The sequence below is a fragment of the Copadichromis virginalis genome, linkage group LG18, assembly GCF_057382275.1.
Source record: "Copadichromis virginalis isolate Kocher_CV1m ecotype Utaka linkage group LG18, C_Virginalis_male_GT1.1, whole genome shotgun sequence".
NCBI classification, from domain to species: Eukaryota; Metazoa; Chordata; class Actinopteri; order Cichliformes; family Cichlidae; genus Copadichromis; species Copadichromis virginalis.
Window position 1 is genome coordinate 35,160,977 of NC_140635.1, and position 25,698 is coordinate 35,186,674.

At 40.2% G+C, this 25,698-nt stretch overlaps 1 protein-coding gene across 1 annotated transcript in view; it reads left to right on the forward strand.

Moving 5' to 3' along the window:
- Positions 1 to 6,194: 6,194 nt before the first annotated feature.
- The window catches only part of LOC146688390 (glutamate decarboxylase 1-like), a 36,489-nt gene continuing 16,985 nt past the window's right edge, over positions 6,195 to 25,698 (forward strand). Inside the window, exons 1-7 of the mRNA XM_085438503.1 lie at positions 6,195 to 6,384; positions 8,063 to 8,167; positions 13,531 to 13,637; positions 16,512 to 16,647; positions 18,749 to 18,839; positions 24,048 to 24,160; positions 24,500 to 24,615. Coding sequence (XP_085294629.1) covers positions 6,363 to 6,384; positions 8,063 to 8,167; positions 13,531 to 13,637; positions 16,512 to 16,647; positions 18,749 to 18,839; positions 24,048 to 24,160; positions 24,500 to 24,615 — 690 coding nt within the window. The 5' untranslated portion in view covers positions 6,195 to 6,362. The remainder of the gene's footprint in view (positions 6,385 to 8,062; positions 8,168 to 13,530; positions 13,638 to 16,511; positions 16,648 to 18,748; positions 18,840 to 24,047; positions 24,161 to 24,499; positions 24,616 to 25,698) is intronic.

The following is a 25,698-nucleotide window of genomic DNA, read 5'->3' on the forward strand; positions in this document are numbered from 1 at the left end:
AACACTGAAAAAAGCCCAACAATAACATTTTTAGGTTGTCTAAGTGACTTATATATTACGTTTAACCCGAGTAACGAAAGTTAGTAACGGCTGCCACTGTTGGAAACTGGAGTTTGGCTGGGCTGCGCTATGAATTCTGGGATATGGTAGGCCATGAAGGACACACCTGACCCATCCTTCAAATTCGGGGAAAAGGAGGACGCATTTGTCGGCTGCATTCGGAGGAGTCTACGAATTTGGACAGCCTTCAGCGCGTCGCTGTGAAGTAATCGGTCTACAAATGCGGCCTCAGGAGGAAACTCCAGTTTCCAATAATGACGGCCGCTACTAAGTTTTAAAATTACTCTTACTAATCTTTCTGGTTCACAAAATAAACTTTTAACATATTTTCATCAAACATCAAATAGCTGCTCGGTTTATCAAGATATCGCATATTTGCAAAAGTGCTTCGACGTTTTCGGAGACGTCTGCTACCCACCAGCTCGACAGCTAGCCGGGAGCTCGAGGGTCACTGAAGCCGCCGAGAACGGCACAACTCCCGGTACATCATTTTCAGATCACCGCGGACTTTTGCTTTGAGTTGACGTGACGGCGTAATGCATTGTTGGAGCGCGGCGCCATTTTCGGGGTCTATAAATCAAAACAAACACAGTGTTGGAACGACGACTACAAGAAAGATGCTTAAAAGCAGCTCAAAAGAGAATGGACTGTATTGCGTTCAGAGGCGAAGCAGCGGTACTTGCAGAAATAGCGTGCATTGGAAATGTGGACCCGTATGACATACGGCCGTGGAGTAGAAACCCCGAACACCTAGCGCTATTGACGTAGCCTGACATATTTTCGTACCTTGTCTGTGGAGTCAGCGCGTACAAGTTGTCATTCAAACAAAGGCAAGTCAGCTCGGGTACTGCGAGTGAAATGCGTTTGATTTCCCTCCAAACATTCAGATTAGTGCAGCATAAATTCATTCATGAGGGGAAATTACAGTGAGAACATGTGGAGGCTGTTAGAGAGATAACAGTGAGTTCAGTGCATTGATGTGACATTGCCTGAAGGATTTAGTTATTCTTTATGGTTAAAGAAATTGCAATAATTTATTCAGATTTATTATAAATAATTCTAATTATACATCTTGCTTCAATATTTGTATCTTGTGTCACTAACAATACATTTTATTTTAACTGTATATGTAACCCAACCAGTGCAGGGGCCTCCCTACACCCCGGACTCTGCGTTGTGTAAGTTTGTGTTGGATTGGGGTGCACAGTAGAGAGAGCAGTCGGACACAGGCGTTCAATTTGTGGCTCGGACCGTGCCGTTTATTCAGATGCTGGGGCAAACACCACTCCAACTCTGCTGCTGGCCCTTTTCAAATCACAGTAAACACTGAACCAAGATGGTGCCCGCGCGAACGAGAAATCTGAACTACGGTGTCCTGCAGAAGACAAATAGTCAAAATTGCTTAGATCTACCATACATATGCAGCTCAACAGCGACACCTTGTGACTTATTCCAGTCACTGCCTTACATATACATTGATTAATGACCTGCAGAATCTCCTTATCATATTAAGTGATTCATAATGGTCACTTTATGCTTTCTCCATTTTGAAAGTGAAGACATCCTTGCATTACATACTTTAGGTTTATTTTCTGCAGGCAGGTTTCTGAGAGAGAACAGGCAGATTTACACTATAACATGCAGCGTTCTATAGATGGATGCATAATAAAATGAAAAATTACATGTATGTACATTTATGATAAAGTAGATAAAACACATTTATGTCGGCCTTGGCTCATTAGTTCTTGTCTTTAAATGAAGTTTGTGTATGTTTCAGGTCCTGCACTCTCAAAGACTGAATGAACCAGCATTGCAGCCATGGGTCACTGTGAGCATCACAGGGAAGGTTGAAGCCGCCCACTGCACCTGTATGGCCGGAGTCGCGGAGACCTGCACCCATGTCGCTGCTCTTCTGTTTAATGTAGAAGCAACAGTGTTGATCCGTGGCACAAGGACTGTTACAGATGAACCTGCATACTGGGTTTTGCTGGGTAATGTGACCAAGATACAGCCAGAGGTTGGCCATAAGACAGACTTCTCCTCTTCAGCTGCCCCAAAAAAGGCTCTTGATCCAAACATAAACAGACCATCTGTAGTGACAGGTAAAAGGAGCCGTCCTCAAAAAAGAAAACTCCCAGCTGCTACTGTGGAGGAGTTGTCACTGCTATAATGCCATAATGTTTTATCTATAGGGGTCTAGATTTATGCCTGTAGTGCACTGCCGTGTAAATAATTTGCATTTACTGAATATGTACTGACTGAGTCCCGCTGTTCAAAAGTTGAATAAAGAAACAAACTAATTTTTGCCTCTTTTTTTATTTTATTAAAACCACTTTATAGAACATCACATCAGTTACAATGATGATGTCATTTATAGTTTACAAATGACAAAATGTTTACACCAAATCATGACAGTGTTTACATGATATCACCCACTACTAACATTACTTTATTTACTGTGTCTTTTGGGGAAAAAATACAGCTATTTATACAGCAAAAGACTTAAGAATATTTAACAGGAGCAAGTTTAATTTTTCCCTGGTGTTACTACCACACTGTTCAACAAACCTTCACCATCTTATCCAGAAGGGTCACCTCTTCACCCTCACATGGAAGAAGTAATCTGATTGGCATGGTGGTTTGTTTGAAGCAGGTCCCTTGTGTAGCGCTGGAACTCAGTCACGATTTCATCCTTGTCATAGGCTGGTTTTCTGCAATAATGCCAAATAATTAGCAACTCTAGAAATAGAAGGTAGTTCTGCAAAATCACTCAGTAGGATGTTTGTTCTGACCTCGGAGTGCATCGAACATGAAACTAATAGGCTATAAAGAGTGATATGAACTAGAGCAGGGAGATATGGCCAAAAATATTTATCACGATATATATCTGAAAATTTGCGATAACGATATAACTGACGATATAATTGATGCGAGACAAAATCCAACTCCACAACATTACTAGCGCAAAAAAACACCATCCATTTATTTTCACTTAAGCAAGAAGCTGGTTTTATGGGGGAGGCTAGTGGATGAACAGAGGTTGGTGAGTCTAAGGCTGGCGGAGCTACGGGCAGAGCTAAAGATGGTGACAACGCTGCAGCCTGGGCTAGTAAAGCTGGTGCCTGAGCAGGGGACAGGTCAGCTAGCCTAACTAGGGATAGTCCTAGTGCATGAAAGGCAGGATCAGGAGGTGGATGAAGTGGTGGAGTGACAGGTGGAGAGGCTAGCTCTTCCGAGCCTCTAGCGAGGTCAGGCTGGGTTCCGGCTGCCCTCAGCCTGGGCGCTGGGACAGGCACGGGAGGTGGCTGGACACCAGTCACCCCCACCCGAGAAACAGGAACGGGTGTGGAGACAGACTGGGTCACAGCTGCTCTCGTCCTGGGAGCTGGCACAGGTTGGGGTGTTACACGGACAGGCTGAGCCTTAGCTGCCTTCACCTGAGAAGGTGAAACAGGTGAAGGGGAAGGCCAAATCTGGGCCACCGTGCTGGCAGGAAATGGCTGAGCGATGGGTGAGGAAATAATGAGGGAATGGGAGAAACTATCAGGTTTAGCGGGGATAATGCCTTTAGCAGTGGCTTGTGATGGTGGAATAGTCTCTTTGGAGGCAGGATGGTGAGTATTAATTGGGTAGTCCAGAATATAATCATAGTACACAGTCTTTGGCTTAGGTGGATGGTGAACAGTCTCTGGATTATGGCGAGGTGAAAGAAAAAAGTCAGTTTCGCTCACCACCGGATGCTGCTGCTCCGAACAGGAAACGTGGTGGCGGCGTGAACCTCGCCTACTCTTAGATGTAGTAGCAGGCGCGGCGAGCGACAGAGCCTCCATCGAGGCGAGATGGGAGGCAGATTTGCGGCGCCCTGGCGACGTGGAAAGTGCGATGAATGGGGCAGGCGGTGGGTGAGCGAGGAGCGGAGTGGCGAGAGAGGGAGCGGCCGAAGCGTGGCGAGAGACACCCACTCTCTGAGGCGAATACTCCGGTACAGGTGAGGCAGCAGATGGGAAAACGCCATTTGACCTTAGAACTGAAGAAGCTTCTCGGATGAGAGGTGAAACGTCTTCAATAACTTAAAGAAGTCCAGACGCTTTTCTTTGCAAGCTCGTTTGAATAATCTGACTAATGACACAAGCTGACATTAATGTAGATGGGCTCAGCAGGTAACACAGCCCTTTGTGTGGTATAGATGGCTTCAGAGAAAGGACAGGCCCTGGTGTGCTTTAGATGGCTTAGTCAGAAGCACAGGCCTTGGTGAAATGTACATGGCCTCATCCGGCAGCACGGGCCCTGGTGTAACGTTGGTGGCCTCCGTCAGCAGGACAGACCCTGGTGTCGTGAAGATGGCCTCACCCAGCAGCACAGACCCTGGTGAGGCTCTGTTTACTATTTGCTGGAAGCCCAGGTCCTGGTGTAATTAAAATGGCCTCAGCAAGCAGGAAAGTCCCTGGTGTAATGTAGATAACCTCAACCAGGAGCACAGACAGTGGTTAGCTTTAGATGACCTCATCCAGCAGCACAGGCCCTGGTTAAATGTGGATGGCCTCATCCAGCGTGCAGTAAAGGCTCTGGTGTGGTGTAGATTGCCTCAGCCAGCAGCCCAGGTCCTGGTGTACTGAAGATGGCCTAAGCATGCAGCACAAGCCCCCTTGTAAAGTAGCCCCCATCACTGGCTGGTGATGTTGCTGACATCACCAGCCAGTGTGGAGGAGAGGAGGCTTGACGACATCACCAGCCAGGGCAGAGGAGAGTGGTTTCCTGACATCAGGGTAAAGGAAAATTCGCTTGCTGAACTCATCAGCCAGGCCAGAACCGAAATCACCAGCCAGGGCAGAGGAGAGTAAATTACTGACATCACAAGCTACGACAGAGGAGAGTTGATGGCTTACATCTCTAACCAGGGCAGAGAGGAGGAGGCTTGCTGACATCACCAAATAGGGCAGAGGAGAGTGGCTTGCTGACCAGTCAGGAGGAACTGAAAACATCAGAAAGGGCAGAGGAAAGTGGCTTGCTTACATTACCTGTGAGACTAGCGCTGAAATCACCGGCTAAACATGCCTCTACTGCTCTGATTGTGTAGGGGCTCAGAGAAAACTATAGATGGTAACAGATGACTAATATGTGACATTGTCTACCAGCATCACTTTGCAGTCATCCTATAGACTACCATTTTAGTAGCTTAGAGACATTCCCTCGTACCACCATTCTGCAATTCAGTTCAGTTTAGTTCAGTTCAATTTTATTTCTATTTCGCCATATCACTACCGCAGTTGCCTCGAGAGTCTTTATTTTGTAAGGTAAAGACTACAACAATCTGCAGGCTCCTCTTTACTTCACATTCCACCTCTATAGGACTACGAACGTGTGTAAATGTTGGATAGATAGCACTTACTTAGAAAAAAACATTTTTAAAAAGTGCTTGGGCAGATTGTATAAAGTGCTTTGTGAAGAGAAAAGGGTTTACAAGAGCCAGTATATTAATCACCTGAGTGCACAGTGAATCTACCTCCGGTGCTCCTGGCCTTACTTCTCTTCAACCTGGCTTCATCCACATACATTATATCTACCTTCCTTCTCTCCTTCATATCAACCAGCTCTCATAGTCTCCACTTTTAAAATCCCTAGTCTCACCTCCAAAGTCCATGTCTCATTGCTTCTGAACCACCTTTCCCTTCTTTGTTTTATTTTGGCGAGCAGTAGCACAGTTTCCTCCAGGACATTTTTGGCCAGCAGCACTGGAGGGTAGCCATTGTTAACCCATGCCCTGAACTATCTGCTATGGACATGTCATTCTAGATAATTCATGTTTAATATAGCAAAGATTTTATGCCAGATACTCTTCCTGATGCAACACCCGTGGCTTGGTTAAATGTGAATCAGAAATTGCATACACCTAATGATAATCAAATGTGCATCACAACTACTAAAAATCTGCTCATTCAAGTTTCAAGCAAATATTTATCCAAGCCTTTTTATGTTTTATAATCAAAACCACACGCAGGTGTGCTTGTTTGAAACTATTTACTCACACTCATAGTAGCATTGTGTGGGCCACACCTTATTTTGCCTGCAGTCCTTTAAATGCAGTACACTGACTAGCACAGTGTTTGTATGTCTTAGGTTGTATGAACTTAGAACTAAGTAACCGTATTGTTTGTTTATCCAGTTTATATTCTCGCTAAGAAAAAGTGAAGCTGGAAATATGTTTCTGAGGATGTCTCATCTGACTGCTTTTTAATTTATAGTGGGATGCAACCAAGTTACTTTGAAACATATTTCAGCAGTTGACTCTGATTTGTACGGATATGAATTTCCTAAAGCTGTCAGGTAAGAGAAATTGCTTTCCAAATACATGTTTATTAGATATGTTGGACTTTAAGATTTTTGTTTTTGAAATATGCAGTTTCACTTGAAGAGTTTGTCATGTTAGCTGCAGAGATATACACTCTGTTCAGAAAGTATTTTTAGTGAAAATACCATGTGTAGCTGTCATATACATACATATACATATATACATCTCTCTCTCTCTCTCTCTCTCTCTCTCTCTCTCTATATATATATATATATATATATATATATATATATATATATATATATATATATATATGTGTATATATGTATATATATATGTGTATATATGTATATATATATGTGTATATATATATATATATATATATATATATATATATATATATACATATATATATGTATATATATATATATGTGTATATATATATATATATATATACATATATATATATATATATATATATATATATATATATATACATATGTATGTGTGTATATATATATATGTATTAGGGGTGCAACAATGCACAAAATTGATGGTTCAGTTCGGTTCGATACTTTGGTGTCACGGTTTGATATTCTTTCAATACAAAAAAAAGTTCATGCCATTTATTAAAATTATAAATATATATTTTAACTCAGAAGTACAGTTTTTAAATTTAATGTTGCTGAAACAACAAAATAATAAATCTAAGATCGAGAAATCACTCATCTTTGGAAAAGAGAGTTTATTACAGAGAAATGTCTCTTTCCAAAATAAAAGCTATACTATCCGCTTCTTCTGGGCTATATTCTCAGCAGCATATTAAACATATCAGGTCCCCACAAGGAGAATCATGTGCTAACGGCTGTCTAAATGACTCGGGTAAAGTTTGTAGCATGCGTGCTTGTTGTTTTTGTCTGCTTCCACTTGTCTTTGCACTAGGATGATGTCGGCGTAAATGTGCAGTCATATTCGTTGTGTTCCCACTAGTGCTGTCAGCGTTAATCTCGTTAAAATGACATTAACGCCATAACGTGGCAAATCTCCGTTAACGAGTTACCGCGGATTGCCCCGTGCATGGGGCTGGACGGCGTCAACACGTTAACGAGCTAACTGTGCTAACGCACTAGTTCCCACCAATTGAGCATTGCGTGGCACATCCAACATACTGTTTTACTTTAGTCCATGACTCGCTTACCTTCAGGGTCATACTTCACATGAAAACCAAAATAGTTCCAAACGCCAGATCTGAATGAGGGTGGGGGAGGTTCAGTTTCGGGTAGCGTTGAGGCAGTAGCCATGTTGCAACGAGCTTAGCTTCTGTCTTGCTAGCTTGCGCTGCGCTCAGTGGATCTGCGCTCAACGGTGCAGCCTAGGCGGCGTAGTCGAACGCAGATCCACTGAGCGCTCAACACAAAATTTTGTATTGTTCGATACATATATGTACCGAACCGAAAGCACTGTATCGAACGGTTCAATATCGATACGAGTATTGTTGCACCCCTAATAAATATATATATATATCTATATCTACACACACACACACACACACACACACACACACACACACACACACACACACACACACACACACACACACACAGTTTCAGTCAGTTATATGTACAATCTTTACTTATTTTAAAGTTGAAGCTTTGTGGAGGGAATGGAAAAACGAAAGCCCTCCAGGGATCATCTTCCATATTGTGATTTCAGACAGGGACTTTGGTGAAACAGCTAGCACGGACAAACCAAAGCGGAGCTCAGAATTTAGTGAAAGAAAACTGGCACCAGCTGACTTCAGTGGCATCTACAGCAATGGTGAGAACACAGATTCGTACAGGTCTGGTCTTTATCATCACAGGAAGAGCAAGTGAAGATTCCAGTTAGCAACATTTTAATAAATAAATGATGGGTGGTGCTGTCACTTGGTGTTGGCTCTCTCTGCTGTACAGTCTCATTTACTCTTTCTGTTACATCTCACAGTGGTGTAGCCCATTTAATAAAAATGTTTAGATAATGTCCTATTACACAAATCTGGCCAAATTTATTAAATCCCCTGCAAAATAATTGTCCATGGTTGAGACCAGAAGGCAGAGTTGCAGTCTTACACGCCTCTCTGGAGCTTCTCTCCTCCTGTTATACTCCCAAAACCCCATTCCTATAAAGACTGTGTTTGACCACTTAAAAACAAACCAAATATCATCAAACGTTTATTTCAACATTAAAGAAATAACAAAGAAAGTAGAATATGATTTAATAATTCATCAATATATCGATTTATTCTGCCTTACAGAAACCTGGTTACAGCAGAAGGATTATATTATTTGACATGAATCAACACCCCAAGTCATACTAACTGTTAGAATCCTCGAAGCGCAGGCAGAGGAGGAAAAGTGTAAACAACTTTATTAATCAATCATAAAGACCCAGACATATGGAGAGAAATTTACCTCAAAAGTGTTATGAATTCATACAATATGAACATAAACAAAGATTTATCAATCTGTACTGTGATTTGTGTGTAATTTTTGAGGACTCGCATATGCATGCTCAAATCCACGCACAAATACACAGATATGTGACAACATGTTTGACCCCAACTATAATAAATAGTGATCATTTACACACAAATGATTAAGTTCTGCTTTACTTCAGGAGGCCCAGATACCCCAGGTTTACACTGGGACAGGAACACGGCCTACATTTGTGTATCTGTGTGAAGTTGACAGTGTGATATTTCTCTCAAAACCCCACATGGACATTCGATGTGATCTGTGTGTTCTGTGAAGTTTTTATTTATCATTCACCTGGTCCTTATACAGAGTTTCTGTCTAATTTCTCAAACTTATATTGTACTGATGTAGTGGATTCAGTGATTTAGTACATCTATGTAGATACTGAAAATGACATCCTCAACATGGCATTTAATCTATTACTACTCAACTGGCTCTCTTAAAATGTTAAAGAACCCACTTACTACTTTAATCATACTCTGGATCTTATTCTCACATATGGCATAGAAAGTGAACATTTCTAAGTATTTACTGAAACCCCGTTTTGTCTGATGATTTCTTTGGTTTTCATTGGAAGGTTGGTGGTTTGATCTTTGGCTGGTGCAGTCATCATGCCAAATATCCTTGGGCAATATACTAACCCAAGTTGCATCCACCAAAGTGTGAATGTGTGTTAATGTTAGATAGAAAACACTTAAAAGCATAGAAAAATGTGTTTGAATGAATAGGTGAGTGAGGCCAGTTATGTAAAGCAAATTGTGTAAAGTAGGTAAAATACTCGATTTAACACAGTGCAGAGCAGCTACCTGAACACTGCTCGGACAGAGGCCAATTATCTTTTTTAACAGTATTAGATCTTCACATCATACAACTCTGGATACTGTGGCTCCTCTGATAAAGAAAGCATCAATTCAGATGCTTTCTTCCCTGGTAAAACTCTCAAATGCACATGCAGTCTGTTAGTAAGATGGCACCAGTGGGGATGGCTGCCATCACTCGATGTTCTCCTCAGTTTTGCATTTTTCTCGTGTAGCGCTATTTTTTTAGCATGCAATGCACTGGTCACCTATGACAGATACTCTTTTAGATGTCCTCAAATATTCACAATCAGGAACCACACCAATTGACTGTACGTGGGTATGGAAAAACCGCCGGAGGAAAGGGTTGAAAAGACCTCGAGTCCTGGTCAAACTGAGGAACAGACAACACCGTTCCCCACTTCCCAGCATTCTTCTAGCTAACGCCAAGCTAGACGAACTATGTCCTGTTAAGGACTGTAATGTCTTTCATTTTACAGAGACATGGGTGGATCCCATTGACCATTGTTCCAATGGACCTTTCTGTTCTTTCAATAACCGTTAGGACTGTACAAAGTTGGGTAAGTGCAGGGGAATTGATGTGTGCATAAAACAGTGGTGTGTGGATGTACAAGCAGTTTCATAAGGGTTCTCTCCTGATCGTGAACACCTCGTCTCACCGTTTTATCTGCCCAGAGAGTTTACAGCGGTGTTCTGCACCACTGCTTGCATTGCCCCTCCACACCATGATACCATGCTGCTGACGTAGTGGCAGATGTCTTCACAGACATCTTTAACCTCTCCCTGCTGGTGTCTGTAGTCCCCTCATGCTTCAAGAATAACATTATCATCCCTGTTCTGAAGAAACCCAGTGTGAGCTCCCTCAATCATGATTGCCCAGTAGCACTCACCTCCATGGTTATAAGCATACAGTCAAAGCTCATATCACATATTCACTGCCTGCTACACTTGACCCTTTTTAGGTTGCCTACAGGCCAGATAGATCCACAGATTATACAACAGTGCTGGCTCTGCACACCATTTCCTACCTGGACCATAAGAACAGTGGACTCATCTCCATGAGGCGACTTTTGTTGTGATTTGGCGCTATATAAATAAAATTGAATTGAATTGAATTGAATTGAATTGAATTGAATTGAATCTCTGTGCTTGTCCTGCTAGACCTCAGCGCAGCGTTCGATACTGTCGACCATAATATCCTATTAGAGCGATTAGAACATGCTGTAGGTATTACAGGTACTGCACTGCAGTGGTTTGTATCATATCTATCTAATAGACTCCAATTTGTTAATGTAAATGGAGAGTCCTCTTCACACACTAAGCTTAATGGTTGGACCAGTTCTGTTTAATGCTCGTTTTGCACTAGAGGTGTCAAACTAATTTTACATCACAGGCCACATACTGCCCACTTTGATCTTTAGTGGCCTGAACCAGTGAAACTCCTCTTTCTGTCAGTGTAAAGAAGTTACATTTGAACTGTTTTTCTGCATAATAAAAAAAAAGTTGCTGTGACAAAGAAGAAATCTGTCAGCAAGACTTTGAACTTCAATAAATAAATCTGTAAAATTACAGAAAAGTTTCTGGTAGCTCATTGCCCAGACTGCCCTTTTCTTAACTGTAGTCATAAAAAAAGGAAATTTCTATAATAGTAAGTGAAACCTTTCTGCCATTTCATTGTTTATGGCTTAGTTACTTAGTGTTTTATGAACGGCCATAAGGGAGGTTTTTATCATTAGGAAAAGCTGTAAAACTTGTAAAAATACAGTCAAAAGTCCAAAGTTTCTGTTGGTGCTTATTTGTGGTGAGCAGCAGATCAAACAAGTTAACAATTATAAACGGCTTCAAACACACATTCAGGCCTGTGAGACTCATTTAGACACTCAGACAATGAGCCATGGCTCAGTCTGAAACCTGAAGCCTTTTGTCCTCCACGGTGGAAAATGGCTGAAGATAAAAATGGGTATCACTTTAGCCAGCTCCTAATTTGATAAATTCTGCACTTAGGTTTGCAGTCTCCAACGTCATTGAAATTCGTTTCTTTACTTTTTCCCAACACGCTTCCATTTAAATCTGACTCCCCCGTCTCTCTGTGTAGCTGTCTTCAAAATGTCTGCCCCCCTTTCTTTTACATAATGGTATGATCCCATCTATATTTGTATTGGCCACATGGTGTGCCCATCAAAATAAAGTCCGGCTCCTGTCTGCATGAATATGGCTCCCAAATACCAATAAAAATCATATTTTGCATGTGTTGGGTTGTATGGAAGCCCCAAACGCAATTTCATTGTTCTTGACAATGACAATAAAATAAATACTATATAATTGTGGAAATTTTTCCATTTAAATAAAGCCTGCAGACGAGCGGTGAGCGGTAGCTAACATTCTTTGATCCAAACACACAAAGAACAGACAACCAAGCTTGATGAAGTCCCTGCATGACCGCGGGACAGACGGTCAGCAGAGTCTCACTGAGCCCAGCGTGGCTCTCAGTTAAATACCTTCTTCAGGAACAAAAGGCAGTACACAGCTGTTTCACACCTTAAGGTTCACACTCCCTTGCTACCTACCAGAGTCCTCAAAGAGACAAAAGACTGGTCCTCTGGAGTTCCTGTTTCCCCCAACATCCTTACTACACCCCCTACCATTTGTCTTACGTATGAGTGTCAGACATGTTAAAATCCAGTGGCACCAAGGCATTACAATAACATGATTAATACATAAGTGAAAGAAATTCCTATACAATCGGTTGGTTACAAGTATAGCGCTTCAACATGCAACAAGAAGAAATGGGAGTGAGACAAAATATTTTCTGAGCATGTAATTTATTGAAAACAACATTTATACTTAAACTACAGCTTTTTGTTTATGATTTGTTGTTCAGTTATTAACTCATGTGCTGTAACAGTCTACACTGCCTTCGACTGCACCGGCTACAGGGCCTGTCTAGCTACAGATATTTCAAGGGCACGCAGCTGGGTCTCCAATTCAGTGATCCTGGCCTCCAGAGCTGCCATCTTGTCTCAGAGTGATGCTAAAAAAATATTTTGTGCATTTATTATGTCTAAGCTGGAAGATTGTAATTCATTATCAGCATGTCCTAGTAACTCCCTGAAAAAAGTCTTCAATTTAACCAAACTGCTTCAGCGAGAGTACTGACAGGGACTAGAAGGAGGAAGCATATATTATTTCCATATTAACTTTACAAGGTATTGAATAATCAAACCCCTTCTTATCTTAAAGGCCTCACAGTACCATATCGCCCTAATAGAGCACTTGCTTTTTAGACAGCTGGTTTACTTGTTGTTCCTAGGATATTTAAAAGTGTAATGGGAGGCAGATCCTCCGTCTTTCAAGCCCCACTTCTGTGGAATCAGTTCCTAATTTGGATTCGTGAGACAGACACCCTCTCTACTTTAAGATTAGGATTAAAAACTTTCCTTTTTCAGGCGGCCCTGAGCCAGCACCTAGTTATGCTGGGATAGGCCTAATATACTGGGGGCTTCCCACAACTTGTCCACAAAGATGGACTGTTGTTGTGATTGGGAATTATATAAATAAAATTGAATTAAACTGAATTTAATTGATGTCTGACTATTTTCTATAGAATATTTAATCAATTTCTTTTTCTAATGACCCACATTCCATTAACCAAGACTTTTCATACCTATAGTGGTGCTAAGGCATCAAATTGTTTGATTGGAAACACTGGCTTTGGTGCATGCTTCATCTTACAAGTAACAAATAGTATTTAGGCACCTGACATTTATGAAAGGATTGTGTGTGTGTGTGTGTGTGTGTGTGTGTGTGTGTGTGTGTGTGTGTGTGTGTGTGTGTGTGTGTCTGTGCGCAGACCTGCTCCCAGCTTCAGGCGGTGAGGAGATGACCAGAGGATTTCTGCAGGAACTGGTCGGCATCTTGTTGGGTTTTATCTGCAAGTCTAATCAGAGGAGCTCTAAGGTACTGTTTCTATTATTACTTTAAACAGTTGTACTTTGATCAAAGTAGCTTTCTCTGTACGTGATTCAGAATACAGCAGTACCCCTATTCACAAGTGCTTGCCAGATCAGGCACATGATTAATTTGCCAAACTTTTTTTTGTTTCTTTTGTCAAATACTCTTCCTGGTGCAACCCTAAAGGGATTGTGTCTTCTCCTGGAATACAGCTCGTGATCTTTCCCTTGATAGACTAATATGTAAACTAGGGCCGAACAGTTTTAGAAATGATCTAATTATGATTTCAATTCAATTCATGATATTCTTCAAATTAAGCTTCAGCACAAAATTCACAATGTACAGTAAGATTTACAAACATCACAGAAGATGACATCATACCATCAGAGCATTAAAAGCTATTAATATGATGTAAGGATGAAAACTAAAGGTAAGAAGTGCTTTCAAATGTATTTATTAACAAGAAACATGCATGTGCATTCTTACTCTACATTTTTCAGCTCTGTTACTACTTTTTCTTTACACTCTGCATATAGCTGTGGGATGGCAACCTGGCTGAAGTAGATGCGGGAGGGTATCACATATCTTCTGTCCAACATGCAAAGGAGGTTTTTAAATCTGTATTTAGTGACCGTGTTAACAAACACCATGTCCCTGACAATGTAATATGTTATGGCATTTGTTATGGCCTGATATCTTTTGCTGCTCTCATCAAACAGAGTTCAGCTGTCAAAAGATGCAGTAATTATAGACTGTTTGCTACAATGAACCTGAGCGCCACTTTCACTAGACTTTTCAGCAGACTTTTTTGTCATGCACTCCTCATGCAAATGCCTGTGGTGATTTTTCAAGTGTCAGTATAAGTTGGTTATGTTTCCGCTACATGTTGCAACTTTAATGCAACAGGTGTTGCACAGTACCTGTTTCTGGTGCACATCTGCAGCCTCAAACCCGCAATACTCCCAAATGACCAACATGCTGGTTTTTGAGAGGCCAAACGGACTGCAACTTAAAAAAAACACCAGCAATAAGAAAAACGCTGAAAAAGCACACAGAACACAATGGAAATGGGAAAAATTACAACAGAAATAAGAAAAAACTGATTTCCAAAAGCACAAGGGAAGTGTTTCTGGGAGATAATAACCTGATGGACCTGTTCCAGGAACCCAAAACATGATAGGTGTGTTTTATCATGATTCATATAATACTGATGACCAAAATATGCTAAGAATTGCGATGGGAGACACTTAAGAGAAGTGGAGGATCTATCGGTTTTGTGAGGAAAGAAAAGATGAGAGGTAAGTGTGTTAGCCTAACTATTAGCCTAAAAATCTGTCATTAGTATTATATGAATCATTATAAAGCACACCTACCGTGTTTTGGGTTCCTGCAACTGGTCCGCCGGGTTATTGTCTCCCAGAAACACTTCCCTTGTGCTTTTGGAAATCAGTTTTTTCCTATTCCTATTTCCGTTGTCGTTTTTCCTATTTCCATTGTGTTCTGTGTGCTTTTGCAGCGTTTTTCTTATTGCTGGTGTTTTCTTAAGTTGCAGTCCGTTTGGCCTCTCAGGGCCACCGTAGAAATCTCCTAACTGCGCTTCTGGTTCGGCTGAAGCCATCATCACATGTTCAGATTTCAAAGCGTAAGGGGCCAGCTAGTTTTGATTGGTTAGCGTGACCTGTCCAGTAGCATGCCACTTCTGATTGGTGAGCTTGGCAGGATGGTAGAGAGATGACATGTGTGTGTTAAAAAAAAAACATAAAAAACCTACAGATCCTGGGTCAGTTAGGAGTGCTACAAAAAAACGCAGCTTTGGTGATCACGTGATCACTTTGTCTGAAATCTCAATTTTGATCAGAAAACGATAAATCGTTCAGCCTTAGTGTAAACCATTAGTGTCCTAATATTCTTCTTAGTAGTGTAATGCCAGTCTGGAGTCCACTGTGACAACTTTCCAGCAGTGTGTTTGACTGTAAAACATGGACTTTCTGTTTTGCACACTCCTGTTGTCACCAAGTCTGTGAGGAGGTGGAGTCAGGAAGCCAGCAAGGCTCTGCATAACTCCTGACTGGGACACGCTCTGTGATCCAAATGGTGAATATGTCAACAGCATCACAGACTGCATAATTAACCTATATGCATTTCTGTGGGGATCTTCCCAACTAGAACTGTACACTGTTTTCCCAGTAACAAGCACTGGATCAACATTACTTAATTGCCTTTTTCTCACCATTTTTGTAGCAACACACTACAACTACACTACACACTACAACAAACCTGTAGGAATTAGTAGAACCAGCTTTCAAGGCTTAATCAACCTCCACTACTGCAGAACAGCTTTAAATTGTTGACTTACGTTGTTTTCACTGAAAAAGGCCTTTTTGTATAATTCTGAAATGTACATTCTTTTTTGGTTTTGGGTAACCTTACCTTTTTTTTAAACCTCTGGCAGTTCATCACTTACCTTTGTACCATTTCAAGCTATTCATTGGACTTGAACGACTTGAATTGCAATAAATAACTCAAAAAATTGGGGTGTTCTAAAAACCTTTGGCCAGTAGTGTATATACAGTAGTTTTACAGGTTATTCTGTGTTTATAGAATTACTTTAATATCTAAAAAACTAAAATAATAGTCATTAATTTCAAATCACTTTGTCTATTTGTAATATATGTAAAGCACATGTATGCTGTTAATCCTGTTTTTCACTTTTCACTTCTACCTACTGGCAAAAAATGTAATTCTTAATAAAATGATAGAGGAATGAGTCCCCATATTAAAATCCCAGCGAAACTGACATGATTGAAAATGTTTTTATGTATGTGTAGGATTTAAAATGTGTATGATTTTAAAATGTAAAAAATAGTATCTACCATGTAGGTGCTGGACTTCCATCATCCTCATCAGCTAAAGGAGGGACTGGAGGGCTTCAGTCTTGACCTGCCAGTACAACCAGAAACTCTGGAGCAGTTACTAGTGGACTGTAGAGACACCCTCAAATATGGTGTTAGTACAGGTATGGGAAGTACTAAAATATGTTTATTGTGTCAGGTCTGAGTTCTTACCTACAGATGTGTGTTTTTTTTGCAACTTAAAATACAAAGAAGTTCTGTTCCACTCAACAATGGAGGATTTGTCTCTATGCAAATTACGTTACCTGGATCACTTGAGATTCAGATGTGCTCAGTGTGCCATGCAATCTGCTGAAGTGCTTCTGCAGGTCCTTGTTATTAATACTTAATTGTTTATGTATTTATTTTGAAAAATATAATTGGTTTTTAGCACACTAAACAGCAGTGAATAAGCCTAGTTTTGTCCAAGTGCTCCAGCGAATGTAGAACCAAGTCAGGTTTTGAGTCACAATGTAGAACCATAACTTCTTTATGCAGTCTACATTTTCCTAATGAACCTTGGCTGCAAATATTTGCTTTCCCCACTGATTAGTACAAAGAACCTTTTCTAAAACATTTGATGGCAGGAAGTGCGTTGGAAAATATATTACTTGTACTTTCTGACCTTGTTCTCTGTCATTTGTGGAAAATGCAAGGAACAATTTGTTTTTCAGTGTCTTATGGAGTAGTTTGTGGCATAGCAGCATTATAAATTAACCACAAGCTAAAAGAAAAAACATTTATAAAAAAAACTTTCATATTTTCCAACACTGCCCTTACCTTTAATATCTCAGCTGCCATCACTTTATCAGTGTAAACAGAAGGAGTAATAAAATACTTAATAATATTCACCACTGATGCTGCTTCTATGGCTAAGGAAAATTTCACCATGAGATTTCCTCTTCCAATCAGCACCGTTATCCTCAGTCCTGTGTATGATAGTGACATTGAGTTTTTAAGATCTCACCAGACTAGACTGAAAATGTTTTTGCTTGATTGAAACTCTCTTTATTAGCGAAGCATTCCTGGTCCAAGTTCTCCCGTGTTTTTCGTATACAGCAGATAAAGTAATTATTGAGCATGTCACAAGTTTTCTAAGAAAATATATTCCCACTGCCTCGAAATTCTGACCAGATGTGGGTAACGAGCCAGGGGGGCACGTTCGTCAACAACAAAGTCGTCAATCCTAAATTTGAAATCCAGGTTCAATTTTTCTTCTAATGGAGATGATATGTTTTAACTGAAGAGACTTGCAAGGAGACATGAGTGGAGAAGGTCCAGTAAAAGAAAATTGTGTCTGTAACCCTTGGATCAAAAATGGTCCCTAGGTGAATGGCAAACAAGCATATGGGAATCCCGAGGACACCACTACACCACTCTAATCAACCTTATGCATTTTATCTATGCTGTCTAAAAAATTGCCACTGCATTATTCATCGGGAAACTGAATTTACTTTACCCAACCCACTCACCAAGAGCCAAACATTTAAAAGTCAGAGGCACCTTCGTGGGATGCTGGCAAGTCAGCCACTCCAAACCCAATGCACTCAAGCACACATGCACGCACGCGCACACCCAAGCACAGCTGCCGAAATACTGTAAAATGATGCATGCACCAAAGTTACTCTTTTTATGCCAGTGTTTCCAAACAAACAATCTGATGCCTTAAGAGCACCACTATAGGTATAAAAAGTATTGGTTAACAGAATGTGGGTTGTTAGAAAGAAATTGATTAAATATTCTTTAGACAATAGTCAGACATCAAATACATTCAGTTTCATTCAGTTTTATTTATATAGCCCCAAATCACAACAACACTTGCCTCAAGGTGCGTTATACTGTAAGGTGAAGAGCCTAAAAGAATACAGGGAAAACCTCAACAATCATGTGACCCCTCTGAGCAGGTCCTTTGGTGACAGTGGGAAGGAAAAAACCCTTTTAACCGGAACTGCTGGTGGAACAAGGCTTCCCTGTTACAGGGAATAATGAAGGACATTTCTGTTACTGTACATCTTTAATCACATTCTTTGTTGTCTTTATTTTATTGGAGATGTATAAATGCACACAAGAAATGTCAAACCTTAGTAGTAAAGTATTATGTATTATTTTATAACACACACACACATGCACTCATAAGCATAAAAACACATATATAAACCCCAAACAGAAAAAACCCACACTATAAAACTATATATACACTAATTCTTCTTTACTTATGTTTTTCAGGTCATCCACGTTTTTTCAATCAGCTCTCTTCAGGTTTGGATGTGATTGGTGTGGCTGGCGAGTGGTTGACCTCAACAGCCAACACGAACATGTAAGATCTCAAAAAAGTCACATTATACAAAAGTTATACATTGATTTGCATGTCATTGAGAAAAAATATTGAGGGAAATAAGTATTTGATCTCCAATCAAAACATGACTTAGTACTTGGTGGAGAAACCCTTGTTGGGAAGCACAGTAGAATACATCTCAGAAAATCCTTTAGGCTTCTTGGCTGCCTAATGGACAGATTTTCTATCCGGTTGTTCAGTCTGACGTCACTAGCCGTGTCGGGGCCTAAACTCCGCTGCAGGTCCATATATCAAACGATCACTATGGCATTACTGAGAGTTGAAAAACTGTCTAAAGTCTTTCATCTTTAATAAAATGATCAGCGTTCTGCTCTACCAGGTGTAACAGCTGAGTTTAACATCCAGGCATCCATGAAAACGGAATTTATGACATTTAACGGAGTTAGAAGTTAGCAGGAAGTTAACTCGCTAGCTTCCATCTAAATACAATATAGCATGTCCTGACTGCAGGGTTTTGGAAACAAATTCAAACGTACAGCTCTGTTATCACTTCCAGCATAAATGAAGACAGAAAACTAAACAGCAGTGACGTTTGTAGGGTTACTGAAGTTGAGCTACCTGGTATATAATGATGTGCTACGTGACCGCTAGCGACACAGCTATGTTAGCATAATATAAACAAGCTAACTTTTTTCCACTCGATAAAAGTTAACGTGAGTGTTCTAGGTGGTCAGGAACAAATGTAATCGCATAGCAGGATGCTGTAAAAGGACCAAACTTCAGCCAGGAGAACAACTGAGATAATCCATCCACAATACGAGGTTAGTCATTCATATACTGCTGCATGGGCTGGGCTGTAGTTACATCCTAAGGTTTTAAAAACTGAGCTTAAATAAATGATTAGCGGTAATAAAAGCCGAGGGAGGTCAACAGTGATCACTGACTGTTTTACTAATAATACTAAGTGCAATAATCCTTTCAGTCATCGTTGTATTTTTACTCAGTTGTATATAGTATTTGTATTCTATTTTTATCTTATTGTATATTTATTTTATTTTATTCTACTGTATATAGTATTTTATTTTATTCTATTCTGTACAGTTGTGTACTGTATTTATTCTTATTGTATTCTAATTTTTGCCTCATAACTTTTGCACTGTCCACTTCCTGCTGTGACAAAACAAATTTCCCACGTGTGGGACTAATAAAGGTTATCTTATCTTTTAGGGGCTTTTTGAGATTAAATAGAAGAAAATACAAAACATTAAACATGTTAACAACACAAAAGCCATATTAAACGCAGACTACTTTAGGCCCGGAAGTAGGATTCGTCGCGTCATCACTTAACGACCGGATAGAACTAAGGTGTGTTGTGCAAGTGTTTTAGTGTGAGTGGGTTTATCTATTGCTTTGTTCTTGTACAACGCTTTGGGAAAACTTTTTAAAGTTTTTAAATGTGCTATATAAATAAATTGGATTTGGATTTGGAACTTGTTAAATGTAGAAAGCTGTCTATAAAATCAGTTTGTTCCATTCCAACCTGGGCAATTCTAAAAAATTGTGAAGGAACATCAGTGACAAGCTTATAAACCTGCACAAGGCTGGAATTTGTTATAAGACCATCAGTGAAAAGCTTGGTGAGAAGGTGGAAATGGAGGAAATATAAAATTACCTTTGACCTTTGCTTGTTAATGATCTGAAGGCAGCTGGAACCACGCTCACCAAGAACACTATTGGTGACACACTAAGCTGTAATGGATTGAAATCTTGCTGCAACTGCAAGGTCCTCCTGCTCTTGAATAATCAAGACCCTTCTTATCTTAAAGACCTCATAGTGCGACGAATCCTACTTCCGGGTCTAAAGTAGTCTGCGTTTAATATGGCTTTTGTGTTGTTAACATGTTTAATGTTATGTATTTTCTTCTATTTGATCTCAAAAAGCTCCTAAAACAGTCAGTGATCACTGTTGACCTCCCTCGGCTTTTATTACCGCTAATCATTTATTTAAGCTCAGTTTTTAAAACCTTAGGATGTAACTACAGCCCAGCCCATGCAGCAGTATATGAATGACTAACCTCGTATTGTGGATGGATTATCTCAGTTGTTCTCCTGGCTGAAGTTTGGTCCTTTTACAGCATCCTGCCATGCGATTACATTTGTTCCTGACCACCGAGAACACTCACGGTAACTTTTATCGAGTGGAAAAAAAGTTAGCTTGTTTATATTATGCTAACATAGCTGTGTCGCTAGCGGTCACGTAGCACATCATTATATACCAGGTAGCTCAACTTCAGTAACCCTACAAACGTCACTGCTGTTTAGTTTTCTGTCTTCATTTATGCTGGAAGTGATAACAGAGCTGTACGTTTGAATTTGTTTCCAAACCCCCGCAGTCAGGACATGCTATATTGTATTTAGATGGAAGCTAGCGAGCTAACTCCCTGCTAACTTCTAACTCCGTTAAATGTCATAAATTCTGTTTTCATGGATGCCTGGATGTTAAACTCAATTGTTACACCTGGTAGAGCAGAACGCTGATCATTTTATTAAAGATGAAAGACTTTAGACAGTTTTTCAACTCTCAGTAATGCCATAGTGATCGTTTGATATATGGACCTGCAGCGGAGTTTAGGCCCAGACACGGCTAGTGACGTCAGACTGAACAACCGGATAGGAGCCAGAGCCTCCAGCTTTCAGGCCCCTCCTCTGTGATTTGAATTTTTAATTCATTAAATAAATATGGACAATCATTTCAACCAGGAAAAAGAACTGTTTAAAGAAATAATTGAAATTACCATTACACCGATGCCGATGAGTGTGTGTAAACCAGGGGTAGGCAACCTTTCTGATGACGAGTGCCATTTAGAATTTCTTCAGAAGTCAGTGTGCCATATGATTGCATTAGCAATCAATTTTAGAACGCTCTATATTAACAGTTACAAACTATATAGAAAAACTTTATAGAATTATATTTGTGCACAGATGTTGGCAGCTATCAGCGAATAGTTATCAGCTATTTTGAAACAAAAAAAGACTTTTTATCCATAACAGCAAATGAACTGTACAACAGAAAATGCAAATGCTATTTACGGTCTCCTCACAACAATAATTAAGAAAAATAAACTGGGCCAATATGGCATGTTTGTTAATACAGAGACACACATGTTAATGTGATCTCTGGTCTCCCACTCAGAGACACAGGTCTCCGAGTGTCCAGCATTCAGAGGCTACCTGAGGACTCATGTGAGAGAAAATCTGCTCACACAGATATGTAGAGCCAAATACTGTCAATAAGGCCTCTGCAATGTTCTGAAGACAGTTAACTTTGTCAGGTAGTGATGTCCAGCAGGTGAAAATGCAGCTCCATGAACACGCACAGCTGTGGATTCCAGCTGCTTCAATGTTATATGTATGATTTCTATACATTTTACGTCAGATAAAAACTTTGGTTGTAAGCTTCAGATAATTATTTAATAAAAGCGAGACATTTTAAATGAGAATAAGAAAGTGTTTCTTTGTGCCCCCCTTTTCCTGTTAATGCCCTACCTGGCCCCCTGGCAACACTTTGCTAGACCCGCCCCTGCACAGTTACCAGCTGTCAGCTGCTTAGAAAAGGATCCTGGTGTTATTTGTCTCTCAGAAACAGTTCATAACTTCCCTTCAACTCATTCATGTCACCTAAAAGGTAAACCTGTTTCTCCATCACCTGTTCAGCTCTGATGGTTCAGTAAGGACATCTCCTGGTTTCATCTTCATGTTTCCCTCTCACCACATATACAAACCGACATCATGACCAGCAGCTTTACAGCTGTGGCTCCAGCAAACATCAGCTGATACTAGAAATTAATATTAAATAAATTCTAACAACAGCCGATCAAGCTTAAACGTGCTGCTGTTGTTTAGCGCGACATCCGCTGGTTTCCTCTTTCTGGAGCAAAGTGGGCGATAAATAAACAAGAGAGAAAAGCCGATCAGCTGATCATTGATCAGTTTCATGATTAAAGTAGCAACAGGAGAGAGAGGGGAGAGAATGAGAGAAGAAGAGGCAGCTGTGCAGCGTAAACACAGAGTAACTCCAGCTTTGTGTCTTTTTCCATTCTAGCTGAAGTTCGGGACAAACTGTTCTTTTTCAGCTCAACACCAAACGCGTAATATTTTCGCTCAATACGAGACGATTCCATCTTTTTACGGGACGGTTGGCAACTCTACTAACTAACCTTATGAATAAAATAAATTTCACTATCAGTAACATCATAGCACCCACCCAGCTGTATAGAAACTCCGTCATGCTAGCTAGCACGCAGTACGAGTTATTGTAACTGACTGTAAAAAGTCAGCACAACGAAAACAAACTCCACCTAAACTTGTTTATATCTGACCCAGATAGACTGCAGGTCATAACTTCTTACCTGAAGTTCAGTTCACCTGACACTCGGACCTGCAGCTGCCTCGGGGCTCTCCTCCTGCCTCCCCTTTCTCTCATCCACCTGCTGGCCTCCACCACTTGCTAATGTTACTGAATCTGAGGAAGCACCGCCATAGCCACCACCAAACAACTGAGTTATTTTTACACACTGACCAGCATCTGGCCAATCCACCACCTTTCATTGTTTATACCGTTACAAAGAAAAAAAAAAGTCACCGGGCCACCGAGCAAATGCCCGGTATGCCCGATGGCCAGTCCAGCTATGGTCGTGCCATCAGTTAACCCTTCGCGTGCCAGCTGTGGCATGCGTGCCTAGGGTTGCCGACCCCTGGTGTAAACTTACATATTAATGTATGTATAGTCCAAAAAAATGGATGAACACTTTGAAAATGCATACTCTTGCCACAGAAGGCATATGAGGCATTGTTGTGCACCATGAGGAACCCAGGACCCACTGCACCAGCGTAGGCTCTGACAATCCAAGGATTTCTTTCTGATACCTAATGGCAGTCAGGGTGCTGTTGTATTCATGTATCCACCTTGAGGAATCACCAGTAAAACACTTCTTTCTTCAATTATTATTTATTAAGACATAGACATAGAATGATTAAATATTATCATGTGCATGAATCTCTTTTGTTCAGAAAACCACAGGCTGTAAACCAGTTAGCGGAGTTCACAGAGTTTTATATGAGAATGTGCAACTATCTAAAACTGGCTGGGAGATGCTGCTTGTTTTACAGGCTTTATTTGTAATAGAATTACATTTCTATGTAATTCTAGAATGTACATTTCTTTACCAGGTTCACATATGAAGTTTCGCCTGTTTTCCTCCTCATTGAGGAGGCTCTGCTGAAAAAAATGCGAAGCATTGTGGGGTGGGCTGATGATGAGGGTGACGGACTCTTCTGTCCAGGTAAAAAAAAGATATGACAAAAATCTGCTTCAAGTAGTTAAAAGTAAACACCTTTAGATATGGATAACTGACTAATTAAAAAAAAAACCTGAACCTTTGACCTCTATGAATGATAAAGCTATTTTTTTTATATATTATGGTCATTTTATGCACTAAGGGGAATTTTTACTGCCATGGATTTTGTCAAAATGCATGCACACCATGATTTACACTCTTTACAAATCAGTACAAAATTGATTTGACTTTGAGTTTAGATTGAGTAAATTGAGTTTAGAGTATCAGTAGTTAAAGAAAGGTATACAATGGACTAACTTTCTACTTGCATTCTATTTTCTATAGGAGGCACGATATCCAATCTGTACAGCATCCTCTTGGCCAGGTATCACTTCTACCCAGAGGTGAAGACCAGAGGGATGGGAGCTCTGCCTCGGCTGGCCATGTTCACGTCAGAACATGTAATCATAACTCGCACACTCTTTCAATCTATGGGCGTAAGCCCTGCAGCTCCACATGAAAGTGGCATTATTTTGACTTCTTGCATTGTTTCTGGTCTAACATGTCTGATGTTCATTTTTGCGTTTAATAAGACCTCCAAAAGAAGTTACAGTACTTCAGTCCAATTACAATCCAAGTTTCAAGCCACCCCCCCCCCCCCTTATTTCTTTGTATTTTGCTAGGAAAGTTGTAAATAGGTTCAGTGAAGCATGTGCAAACATAAAGGGAAATATATATGTAAAATGATATAAGAAAAACCAGAGTTTCTACAATTCTAAAAACTAAAAAAGAATATCACTATTTTGTATGAGTACCTTTATTCTTCAGCACAGCCTGAACAGGAAGGCATTCTTCAGATGTCTTTAAGTAGTCTTCAGAAATCCATTCAAAGGTCTACTTTTAATATTCTCCGTCTTTTGTTCTGTTCTCTGTCAAGATGATCCCAAACTGCTTCAAAAATAAGATCAGGGTTATTGGGAAGCCTGCTCATCACTGATAGTCTTCCCATTGTGTGTTTCCAGAGTATGCTGTTACCATTTGAGATTATTGTTATGTTAAACATGCAGACTGGCTGTCAAGAAGGTGGCTTCTTGGTTCATCTGCTGAACTAGGTGCCCTGTTTAGGCTTGAATGGTACATATGCCAGCATCAAGTGGTGTGATGAACTAACTAAAACTTTGAAAAACTCTCAGAAAGCTGAGCTGCTCAAGATGAGCTCTTTTAAGAATTTCAGGAAAGTTTGGTTCTTTGGAAGCAAAGTGAAAATACATAACTAGGCCAATGAAAAAGAAGGGTGGCACTGGCTCAAAACCTTTGCACTGTGCTGTTTATGGTTGGCTGTTTTTGTCAGTGCAATATCCTAAAATGGCTTGTGTGCAGCACGAGTGAAACACAATTACAGAATAATAAATATAAACGAGCACCTGCAAATGCCTTAATGGAACCACTATGAGCACTTCTTTCAGTTGAATCAAAGGGTTAAGTCTTTTTCTTGATATTGAAGTGAGACAAATACAGATGAAAGGCTTTCTCTCCTTCTATTC